This window comes from Thalassophryne amazonica, chromosome 8 (assembly GCF_902500255.1).
Source record: "Thalassophryne amazonica chromosome 8, fThaAma1.1, whole genome shotgun sequence".
NCBI classification, from domain to species: Eukaryota; Metazoa; Chordata; class Actinopteri; order Batrachoidiformes; family Batrachoididae; genus Thalassophryne; species Thalassophryne amazonica.
Window position 1 is genome coordinate 116,228,150 of NC_047110.1, and position 12,983 is coordinate 116,241,132.

Below are 12,983 nucleotides of genomic sequence, written 5' to 3' on the forward strand. Positions count from 1 at the left end.
AGTTTTCAGGGAATACTGTTAAGTCTTCTATTTCCATACCATAAGTCAGAACAAGATCTAAGATATGATTAAAGTGGTGGGTGGACTCATTTACTTTTTGAGCAAAGCCAATAGAGTCTAATAATAGATTAAATGCAGTGTTGAGGCTGTCATTCTCAGCATCTGTGTGGATGTTAAAATCGCCCACTATAATTATCTTATCTGAGCTAAGCACTAAGTCAGACAAAAGGTCTGAAAATTCACAGAGAAACTCACAATAACGACCAGGTGGACGATAGATAATAACAAATAAAACTGGTTTTTGGGACTTCCAATTTGGATGGACAAGACTAAGAGACAAGCCTTCAAATGAATTAAAGCTCTGTCTGGGTTTTGGATTAATTAATAAGCTGGAATGGAAGATTGCTGCTAATCCTCCACCCCGGCCCGTGCTACGAGCATTCTGACAGTTAGTGTGACTCGGGGGTGTTGACTCATTTAAACTAACATATTCATCCTGCTGTAACCAGGTTTCTGTTAGGCAGAATAAATCAATATGTTGATCAATTATTATATCATTTACCAACAGGGACTTAGAAGAGAGAGACCTAATGTTTAATAGACCACATTTAACTGTTTTAGTCTGTGGTGCAGTTGAAGGTGCTATATTATTTTTTCTTTTTGAATTTTTATGCTTAAATAGATTTTTGCTGGTTATTGGTAGTCTGGGAGCAGGCACCGTCTCTACGGGGATGGGGTAATGAGGGGATGGCAGGGGGAGAGAAGCTGCAGAGAGGTGTGTAAGACTACAACTCTGCTTCCTGGTCCCAACCCTGGATAGTCACGGTTTGGAGGATTTAAGAAAATTGGCCAGATTTCTAGAAATGAGAGCTGCTCCATCCAAAGTGGGATGGATGCCGTCTCTCCTAACAAGACCAGGTTTTCCCCAGAAGCTTTGCCAATTATCTATGAAGCCCACCTCATTTTTTGGACACCACTCAGACAGCCAGCAATTCAAGGAGAACATGCGGCTAAACATGTCACTCCCGGTCCGATTGGGGAGGGGCCCAGAGAAAACTACAGAGTCCGACATTGTTTTTGCAAAGTTACACACCGATTTAATGTTAATTTTAGTGACCTCCGATTGGCGTAACCGGGTGTCATTACTGCCGACGTGAATTACAATCTTACCAAATTTACGCTTAGCCTTAGCCAGCAGTTTCAAATTTCCTTCAATGTCGCCTGCTCTGGCCCCCGGAAGACAATTGACTATGGTTGCTGGTGTCGCTAACTTCACATTTCTCAAAACAGAGTCGCCAATAACCAGAGTTTGATCCTCGGCGGGTGTGTCGTCGAGTGGGAAAAAACGGTTAGAGATGTGAACGGGTTGGCAGTGTACACGGGGCTTCTGTTTAGGGCTACGCTTCCTCCTCACAGTCACCCAGTCAGCCTGCTTTCCCGGCTGCTCGGGATCTGCCAGGGGGGAACTAACGGCGGCTAAGCTACCTTGGTCCGCACCGACTACAGGGGCCTTGCTAGCTGTAGAATTTTCCACGGTGCGGAGCCGAGTCTCCAATTCGCCCAGCCTGGCCTCCAAAGCTACGAATAAGCTACACTTATTACAAGTACCATTACTGCTAAAGGAGGCCGAGGAATAACTAAACATTTCACACCCAGAGCAGAAAAGTGCGGGAGAGACAGGAGAAGCCGCCATGCTAAATCGGCTAAGAGCTAGTAGCTACGCTAAGCTAGCGGATTCCTAAAAACACGCAAAGTGAATAATGTGTAAATAATTTAGAGGTGATTCAGCAGAAGGAGTGCTTTAGTTAAGGCACGTAAAGATTACACTGGGAAACAAATCGTAATCTAGATAACTAGATCAATCTAACTGCGCAGATTAAACAGCTAACAGATACAGAAAAACACAGCTGTGCTCCGGAACAGGAAGTGATACAATACCGCAGTATTGTATCACTATAAGTTCACACTAAGTTCATCGCTGTTCCCTTTTGGTTGCTGGATTGTTGTTTCTCTGCTGGATTTTCACCCACACCCCTGCTACTTGGACTGCTCCATGTGTTTGGGCTGGACTACTATCTTTTTTAGGAACAATAAACCACTTATTACTTTACATTCTGTGTGTTCACTGTCTGCATTTTGGATTCAGCTCATACAAATAACACGCGAGGTGAGAATGTGTTTGGTGGTTCCTTTTCAGGAACCTAAAATCTGCTTTGGTGCTATCAGAGTAACTTTATTCCTTCCACATGTATCTGCAGACCATCTTCACTGTTTAATTTCCACAAATTTTCTCAGATGAATGACATTTGTTAATGCAGCCTAAAACCAGATTAAAAAATGCTTTATAATATGGTAATTGGTGACATTTGACCAAAAACCCCTCACAGATTATCCAGCCTGATTATAGAAAAGTTATAAAACATCCAAGCTTTAAAGGTAATCTTACGCTTCTCTTGTGAGTTCACTCCTCTGATGATGCCAGATTTGAAGTGCGGCGAGTATGGAGGCTCAATCAAGTGACCGGTGTTTGGGTAGGACAGAACAGTCAGCAGATGGTGGTTCCCCGCTTGCTCCATCATCTCCTTCATCTGGAAGAACCCACAAAACAGGATCAGGATCAGGCGACAGTCCAGGTTTGTCAGTGGCTGCATCTCTGAGTTCCAGGACTGAGCACTGGGACGGAGCTCATAGCGCCTGAGTCCTGGAGAAACTGCAAACAGAAGCTGTGGAGATCTGTGCGCACGTCGGTGGGACCACTTGCTCTGGTTCCTCGTCCGGAACAAAAGAGGGATCATCTCCTTCATCATCAGAACCCTCACGGTCTGATGACATGCTGTGCGCTACATCTTGCTCCACAAGAAAACAAAAAAAAAAAAGCTCTGGTGTGCCGTGGTCACTGCTGTATCACTGTAAGCCATATATATTGATTTAAACAGAAAACTGTCAAAAGGGGGAATAAAGTGTAAGTGTAAAGATGACTGAATACAGTAGTGTTCAGAATAATAGTAGTGCTATGTGACTAAAAAGATTAATCCAGGTTTTGAGTATATTTCTTATTGTTACATGGGAAACAAGGTACCAGTAGATTCAGTAGATTCGCACAAATCCAACAAGACCAAGCATTCATGATATTCACACTCTTAAGGCTATGAAATTGGGCTATTAGTAAAAAAAAAAGTAGAAAAGGGGGTGTTCACAATAATAGTAACATCTGCTGTTGATGCTACAAACTCAAAACTATTATGTTCAAACTGCTTTTTTAGCAATACAGTGAATCACTAAACTAGTATTTAGTTGTATAACCACAGTTTTTCATGATTTCTTCACATCTGCGAGGCATTAATTTTGTTGGTTTGGAACCAAGATTTTGCTGGTTTACTAGTGTGCTTGGGGTCATTGTCTTGTTGAAACACCCATTTCAAGGGCATGTCCTCTTCAGCATAAGGCAACATGACCTCTTCAAGTATTTTGACATATCCAAACTGATCCATGATACCTGGTATGTGATATATAGGCCCAACACCATAGTAGGAGAAACATGCCCATATCATGATGCTTGCACCACCATGCTTCACTGTCTTCACTGTGAACTGTGGCTTGAATTCAGAGTTTGGGAGTCATCTCACAAACTGTCTGTGGCCCTTGGACCCAAAAAGAACAATTTTACTCTCATCAATCCACAAAATATTCCTCCATTTCTCTTTAGGCCAGTTGATGTGTTCTTTGGCAAATTGTAACCTCTTCTGCACATGTCTTTTATTTAACAGAGGGACTTTGCGGGGGATTCTTGCAAATAAATTAGCTTCACAGAGGCGTCTTCTAACTGTCACAGCACTTACAGCTAACTCCAGACTGTCTTTCATCATCCTGGAGCTGATCAGCGGGTGAGCCTTTGCCATTCTGGTTATTCTTCTATCCATTTTGATGGTTGTTTTCCATTTTCTTCCACGCGTCTGTTTCTTTTTTTTTTTTTGGTCCATTTTAAAGTATTGGAGATCATTGTAGATGAACAGCCTATAATTTTTTGCACCTGCGTATAAGTTTTCCCCTCTCCAATCAACTTTTTAATCAAACTACGCTGTTCTTCTGAACAATGTCTTGAACATCCCATTTTCCTCAGGCTTTCAAAGAGAAAAGCATGTTCAACAGGTGCTGGCTTCATCCTTAAATAGGGGACACCTGATTCACACCTGTTTGTTCCACAAAACTGACAAACTCACTGACTGAATGCCACACTACTATTATTGTGAACATCCCCTTTTCTACTTTTTTTTTTTACTAATAGCCCAATTTCATAGCCTTAAGAGTGTGCATATCATGAATGCTTGGTCTTGTTGGATTTGTGGGAATCTACTGAATCTACTGGTACCTTGTTTCCCATGTAACAATAAGAAATATACTCAAAACCTGGATTAATCTTTTTAGTCACATAGCACTACTATTATTCTGAACACTACTGTATATCAGAGCAGTAAACTGATCAGTCCGTGTGTGTGGTTATTTCCAGCAGCTGCAGCTGATCCACAACGTGAATTCTTCCTTCCAGAACAGCTCTTTATATAATCATCTGAATCATCTACAGTGGTGGGCACAGTTCCGATAATCCAATAACCGATAATTATTGAAGATAATGTTTTCATTATCGGATATCTTTTCAGATAACTTTGAAAAACATTATCGGACTAATTATCTTCCGATAAATTTTTGTCTGATAATTTTTAGACCATTAACGTGGTAAACAAAGAAGAACAGCTAATTTAACAATTTAAAATCAGTTGAGCACCTACCTGTTAAATGTTTCGTAGCTGATGTGTAGTTCAAAACAGAGAAAAGCTGTACCTAGAAGAAACCACTCTATCCTCTGTAGGCAAAGGAGAACTGGTCACCAAAAAAAAAACTAATTTCTTTTATACTGATACACGGCTAATATCACCCAAGTCATCCAGAGGCATACTGTTGTGAAAGTGTAGTGACACGGACCCTCAACAGGGGGTGCAAATGAACGGACAATAGAAGAAGTCAAATATGAACACTTGTACTGTTGTGAATGCCACAACTACACACAGCAGATTATAGAACGAATACAGAATCAATCAATCAAGGTGTTGTGTGGGCAGACTCGACGACAGGAGACGTCCGTCTGGAGAAGAACCGGAACCACACGATTTCCTCCGCCACCGAACCAGGAGAATACTGGAGCCGCCAAGTTCCGAGTCCCCAGGTGGCCACCGTCTCCGCGTGTCGGATCTGGTACTGCTGGCGAAGAGCAAAAACAGTCAGGTGTGGGTGTGTGTACACCCCGTAACAAGTATGGTGGTTATTCCACCTCCACCTCTCATCCACACTCGTGTAGCTACTGTCAATCACTTAACTGGCAGGATGCAGAGCGAAGCAGTCGCGGCATACACCAGTTCCTCAGGAAAACAGCTGCAACAACGTATTCACTGAAACAACGTTAGTAGTGATAACACTCAGGCTGAGAACGTTACCTCCTTGGTAGAACGATATCTCGGCGACGTGGTGGAGGTGTCGTCCTGCTTTTATTAGGGGTGAGGAGCAGATGATTGGTGACAGCTGTCATAGCCGAAGAGTGACAGCGTTCACCCCGGGCGCTCTTGTGGGGCGGCAGCGCCCTCTCGTGCCTGAAGCCCGCACTTCAGGCAGGGCGCCCTCTGGTGGTGGGCCAGCAGTACCTCCTCTTCTGGCGGCCCACACAACAGCATACATTTTTAACTTATGGTTCAAATTTTAACCAAACTAATTTTTGACAAGTTATTTAAATTAATGTCATGTCTGAAGTTTTATAAAGTGAAAATATCAGATATATGTTTTAGTTTTAAAGTAATGCGCTAATTTTTAAGGTTTAGTCTGGACATACTGTGTCCAGGTGCATTATGGGTATGATAGGGTAATCTCAGTATGTTCACGACAGGCCAAATGCATTTGAGACACTGATCAGGACAACAGCATTAAACTCTAGTGCCTAAAACTCTCGTGAATATATTCTCTGGGTTTATAGATGTTGTTATTGTCTTTCTGTTGGGAAAGTGTAGTGACACGGACCCACAACAGGGGGCGTAAATGAACGGACAATGAAAGAGTCGAATATGAACACTTTACTGTTGTGAAAGAGCACAACCAAAACACAGAGGATTACAGAATTTATGAAAACAGTCAATCCACAAAGGTGACGTGTGGGCAGGCTCGAGGATAGAAGACGTCTGTCCTGAGAAGAACCGGAACCACACGATTTCCTCCGCCACCGAACCTGGAGAATACTGGAGCCGCCAAGTCCCGAGTCCCCAGGTGGCCACCGTCTCCGAATGTCGGATCTGGTACTGCTGGCAAGGAGCAAAAACAAGACGTGGGTGCGTGCACACCCAGAAACAACAATGGTGGAGATTCCACCTCCACCTCTAACACACACTCGTGCAGCTCCTGTCTAACCACTTATCTGGTTGGGGTGTGAAGCGAAGCCGTCGCTGATCACACTAAACACCAATCTCACAGATAAGGCACACCACAGGAAAGCGGCTGCAAAAAGAGTTCAGACTAAGACACAGTTTAGATTACGGCAGAGAATATTACCTTCACAGGTAGATGATATCTCGGCAACAAGGTGGAGATGACGTCCGGTTTTTATGGAGTGGAATGATGTAGTGAAGATGGATGACAGCTGGCATGAGATAATGAGTGACAGCTGTCACCCCCGGCTGTGTCCGTGGCGGCAGCGCCCTCTCGTGCCTGAAGCCCGCACTTCAGGCAGGGTGCCCTCTGGTGGTGGGCCAGCAGTACCTCCTCTTCTGGCGGCCCACACAACACTTTCCATTTATTAAATTCCAAGCGTCTTAAATGTAGCAGACACGGATTATCTGGAATTTTGTTTTGGCACGTTTTCATGGTCTCTACTGCCATCTACTGGCCAGTAGTGTTCATGGAAGCTGGGCTGATATTTTCAATCACTGTACTTGGTTCCAGCTCAAACTGTACGACAGAACCGCACGGTGTAAAAGTTCAGAGCGCACGATTTATGTTCTCACACACATTGTACGTTCAAAAACCACACGTCGGACTCATGTTTCCAGAAGTAAAATGTAAACAGAAGCGTTTTTTCAAACTTAATTTACAAAAACTCTCGATGGGAGACATCAAAGTTTAAAAAAAAAAACATTACAAGACATTACAAGACAGGTCTGCGGTGTTTGCACAGGCAGAGTGTGAGAGGTTGGACGCTTGTAGCACTTCAGCAGCAGGATACCCTCATGACCAGAATATCAAACAGGTTTGATTTTCATCTGACCATACGATCGGCGATCAGGAGGTGGTCGTGAGATGTTAAACGCAGCTCGTTACTCCATGTATACTAAACGATGCAGGATGCGCGATTAACCTGAAACTTGTTGCGATCCAAAAAATTCTGGCACAAATGAAAAATCAGCTGAAAAGGGCCAAAACTCGCACTGACACCAGTAGATCATGGCAGTGTTCTATTTATTTTGACACCGGTTATATCAGACTGTTATCTAATTACAACTTGGCTTTTTTTTGAAAATGCCTGTTTTTACAAATAAAAAATGAAATATTTTACATTTTACATTTATCTGTAAACACCAACACATGACACACGTCACATTAATGTGTTGGTTTACATAATGAATAAGTCAACCAATCAGTGTTAGCAGAGGCACATTTTACCCAGAATCCTTTGCAATCTGTCTGTGTTTGTTACAAAACTTCAGACAATATAAAAGATAGTGAAATTTAACGGTAAATTATTCTGAGTATATGTACAACTTATATAAACATAAGGTAAAATAAAACAGAATAAAATGTGGACCAAGTAAAATGTAAAACGAGAATTATATACAACTGTGGAATCATATTGCACGGGAAAATTGCACATGGTTTACAGATATTGCACAAGAAACTTGAAGGTGCGGATTAGAGTGATTTGTTATTGTTCAGTGCAGTGATCGCTCTGGGGAGAAAGCTGTCCCTGAGTCTGTTTGTCCTAGTTTTGATTGACCTATACCGTCGGCCGGAGGGTCGTAGGTCAAACAGGTGGTTGCTGGGGTGGGATGTGTCTTTGCTGATGCTGGCAGCTCTGCTGAGGTAGCGAGAGCTGGCGATGTCTTCCAGGCTGAGCAGTTAAAACTCAAAATCAGCTTGTTAGTAGTTGCAAGTGTACTGGAGACAATACTGGAATTTATCGGTTATCTGTAACTTCCGATACATTTTTGGGTGGTTTATCGTTTTTATCTTTATCAAAGATAACTTTTTAGTTATCTGATTATCTGTTATTCAAGTTAATTTTTTGGTTATCTGTGCCCACCACTGATCGTCTACTTGTTGCCACATGTACAGAAGGGCTGGACTGTCATTCCTACACTCATATTGTTATAGTTAATACAAAATAATAAGTGCATGGAGCAGCTGCTGCTGCTGCTGCCGCTGCGTTCAGGTACCGTCAGAAATTACACAACTCTTTTGTTGTTTCAAATTCAGCAGTTGTTTGTGGCAAAATAATTAACTGTATCCACACAAAAGATTAATTCTGGCTGATATAAGGTGCCTGAGCCCAGTGAAGCTGACGCCCCCACTCAGATAAAAAAAATCCAAGCAAACAGGCTGAGTTTGCCCTGTAATTTCCGATGGTACATGAATGCAGCAGCAGCGCTCAGAAATGGCTTCTGTACTGTGTGAAAACATTCAGCTGGTCGAACAAAGTCAAACTAAACGCTAACGTTACAAAAACTAAGCAAACAATAAAAAAGTCAAGAATAACAGCAAAACGAAATACGGATGAACTGAGGTTTTTGTTGCCCTTCGTTCACATTTTTCAAGTTTAAAAATGGACCCCGTGTCTGCCTGCTCAGAGGTCTACAACCCCTGGCAAAAATTATGGAATCACCGGCCTCGGAGGATGTTCATTCAGTTGTTTAATTTTGTAGAAAAAAAGCAGATCACAGACATGACACAAAACTAAAGTCATTTCAAATGGCAACTTTCTGGCTTTAAGAAACACTATAAGAAATCAAGAAAAAAAGAAGAGTAATGGTTACTTTTTTAGACCAAGCAGAGGAAAAAATATGGAATCACTCAATTCTGAGGAATAAATTATGGAATCACCCTGTAAATTTTCATCCCCAAAACTAACACCTGCATCAAATCAGATCTGCTCGTTAGTCTGCATCTAAAAAGGAGTGATCACACCTTGGAGAGCTGTTGCACCAAGCGGACTGACATGAATCATGGCTCCAACACGAGAGATGTCAATTGAAACAAAGGAGAGGATTATCAAACTCTTAAAAGAGGGTAAATCATCATGCAATGTTGCAAAAGATGTTGGTTGTTCAGTCAGCTGTGTCTAAACTCTGGTCCAAATACAAACAACATGGGAAGGTTGTTAAAGGCAAACATATTGGTAGACCAAGGAAGACATCAAAGCATCAAGACAGAAAACTTAAAGCAATATGTCTCAAAAATCGAAAAATGTACAACAAAACAAATGAGGAACGAATGGGAGGAAACTGGAGTCAACGTCTGTGACCGAACTGTAAGAAACCGCCTAAAGGAAATGGGATTTACATACAGAAAAGCTAAATGAAAGGCATCATTAACACCTAAACAGAAAAAAACAAGGTTACAATGGGCTAAGGAAAAGCAATCGTGGACTGTGGATGACTGGATGAAAGTCATATTCAGTGATGAATCTCGAATCTGCATTGGGCAAGGTGATGATGCTGGAACTTTTGTTTGGTGCCGTTCCAATGAGATTTATAAAGATGACTGTCTGAAGAGAACATGTACATTTCCACAGTCATTGATGATATGGGGCTGCATGTCAGGTAAAGGCACTGGGGAGATGGCTGTCATTACATCATCAATAAATGCACAAGTTTATGTTGATATTTTGGACAATTGAAAGGATGTTTGGGGATGATGAAATCATTTTTCAAGATGATAATGCATCTTGCCATAGAGCAAAAACTGCGAAAACATTCCTTGCAAAAAGACACATAGGGTCAATGTCATGGCATAGGGTCAATGTCAACGAGCAGATCTGATTTGATGCCGGTGTTAGTTTTGGGGATGAAAATTTACAGGGTGATTCCATAATTTATTCCTCAGAATTGAGTGATTCCACATTTTTTTCCCTCTGCTTGGTCTAAAAAAGTAACCGTTACTGACTGCCACAATTTTTTTTTCTTGATTTCTTATAGTGTTTCTTAAAGCCAGAAAGTTGCCATTTGAAATGACTTTAGTTTTGTGTCATGTCTGTGATCTGCTTTTTTTCTACAAAATTAAACAACTGAATGAACATCCTCCGAGGCCGGTGATTCCATCATTTTTGCCAGGGGTTGTAGTTATTTCATGAAACCCATTGTGAGAAAAGCATAATTTTATAAAATATAATCAAGAAGTTCAAATTTTAATTTTAATATGACACCATTTGTGCACTAAATGAAGGAAAGACATTAACTTCAGCACCAAATAATAATATGAGACATCAGATAACTCACATCTTCTGCACATTCAGCAGCAGGGTAGTTCTGGTCATCCTCACCAACAATCACCAACAGAGGGCACTGCAGCCGTCCCATCTGCTCAGATTCAAAAACACCATCATTTAAGATTTAACACCAATGGCACTGATAGAAAACTCCAATATGCCCAGTCCAGTCATGTTTCAAATGATAATTCTAAAAAACTTTAAAAAGTTCAGAATGGATGAGGACATGTTTGTTATAGGAATGTGTGATCAGGTGACACTCCATCTGTGGTCTAGTGACCCTCGAACTGCTTCCAGAGGAATCAAAGCACTTTGTTCCTCCAGACCTGCGCCTCATCCCACCGCAGTTATGGTGGAGGGCAGTTCAGTCACGTTGGGCCGGCTGCTGTGAGCACTTTAGAAAGGCTGATCGTCCTGCTGGGATGTGTGACATCTCTGGCATCAGGGTTCTTACAGCTGATTCTCCATCAGCTGCGAACCACCAAATCTGGGTGAGACTGTAACAGCCTTCAAACATCTGAGGGTGGGGAAACTTCAGGGAGCTGAGCTCCTCCAGGTGGGTGCAGATGCTGTTCTCCTGACATTGCAAACCATTTTTTTTCAAACTGTTAGATGGGTTTCACCCAAACAGCCTGGAATAAAGGACTTGTTCTCCCAATGTGGAAAGGAAAGGACAATCACATGGACTGTTCCAATTACCGGAACATCACACCGCTCTGTGCTTACAAGGATCAGTCTGAGTAGGACTCAGTTTCAGTTACTTGCTGCTCAGTGACTGGAGCAGTTTTCAATTTCAATTCAATTTATTTTCATTTATATAGCACCAAATCACAACAAAGTTGCCTCAAGGCGCGTCACACAAGTAAGATCTAACCTTACTAACCACCAGAGCAAGAACACAGGAGACAGTGGTAAGAAAAAACTCCCTCTGATGATTTGAAGAAGAAACCTCAAGCAGACCAGACTCAAAGGGGTGACCCTCTGCTTGGGCCATGATACAGACATAAATTACAAAACAATTCACAAAACGAATATACAGGAAATGTTGCCGGTGCACAGGACAGGAGGGTTCCAGAAACAGACACCACACCCATCTCTGGATGGAGCTGCACCTCAAACAGAGAGAAAAAAACAGAATCAGACATCAGAAAGACAACAAATTGTAAGCATTAAACAAGAAAAACAGAAGGTGATCGCCGGGAGATCATTCCACAGAACAGAGTGACCTGCAGACTTTTTATTCACCCTTGTTGTGTGGGCCGCTGTAGAGGAGGTACTGCTGGCCCACCACCACCAGAGGGCGCCCTGCCTGGAGTGCGGGCTCCAGGCACCGGAGGGCGCTGCCGCCTCACAGGAGCAGCCAGGGTGACAGCTGTCACCCATCACCTGAGACAGCTGATATCAATCAACAGGGAGGTATATCAGCAGGACGGCATCTCCACCTCATTGCCGAGATATCGCTCTACCAAGGAGGTAACGAACTCAGCCAGCCATACGGATTAATCCATTGTTGCTTGTGTGTATAACGACTGAAGACTGAAAAGGACGTATTTGGATAAGTACTCTTATTCCCACATTACAGCGTTGTTTCTGAGTAGAGGTGGAGGTGGTGTTTTCCACCCCACTTGTTGTTGGATGCAGCCGCACCCAAATCTGATTGTTTCTGTTCCTCGCCAGCAGTACCGGATCCAACGAGCGGAGGCAGTGATCACCTGGGAGTTCGGGACTTGGCGGCTCCAGTATTCCCGGGGTTCGGTGGCAGAGGAAATCGGGTGGTTCCGGTTCGACTTGGACAGACGTCTCCTATCGTCGAGCCTGCCCACACGACACCGTTGGAATTCGACTCGTGACCAAAATTGTAATTTGTTGTGTTTGTTGTGCGTGTTCACAACAGTAAAGCTTTGTTATTTGACTTTCTTCATTGTCCGTTCATTTGCGCCCCCTGTTGTGGGTCCGTGTACTGACACTTTCCCAACACACCCTAGTAACACAAACTACTCCTACACCCTGAGAACACACCCGAAAAGTCAATTGTTGACCACATTCTAGCCCTGCGAGTACATGAAGAACAAAAGCACGAGTATTAGGGGGAGGAGGATCCAGAACCAGCACATGCTCCCAAACCGGGCCGGAAGTCTTTCACCTCACTCTCACGTCTTAGTTTCTTTTTCACATAAATCTTGTAAATTTTTATTGAGATTTGTTTATTCACAGTCTGAAATCTTTTCAATCTTTTTTGTGTCCATTTTGTTTTCAAGCCAAATGTTTTTATCTGTTTTTTTCTATAATATATTGTTTCAAAGTGAGTTATATTAATAACTCACTGGGAAACTTGATTCATGCACTTTGAACATATTCAATTATTTTCGGCATCAAAATTTGTGGCTTTGAAATCAGAGCTGATTTAAGTTATGGTTATTTATGGTATGGTAAGTTGGGATCTTTTTGAATTCAATGATCGGGTTCTACT

General features: G+C 42.4%; 1 protein-coding gene across 1 annotated transcript in view; it reads right to left on the reverse strand.

Annotated features, from left to right (window-relative positions):
- Positions 1-12,983, reverse strand: part of LOC117516381 (peroxisomal succinyl-coenzyme A thioesterase-like) — a 52,394-nt gene that overhangs the window by 11,822 nt on the left and 27,589 nt on the right. Inside the window, exons 9-10 of the mRNA XM_034177352.1 lie at positions 10,524-10,604; positions 2,447-2,588 (exon numbers count right to left, since the gene is read on the reverse strand). Of these exons, the coding sequence (XP_034033243.1) occupies positions 2,447-2,588; positions 10,524-10,604 (223 nt within the window). The remainder of the gene's footprint in view (positions 1-2,446; positions 2,589-10,523; positions 10,605-12,983) is intronic.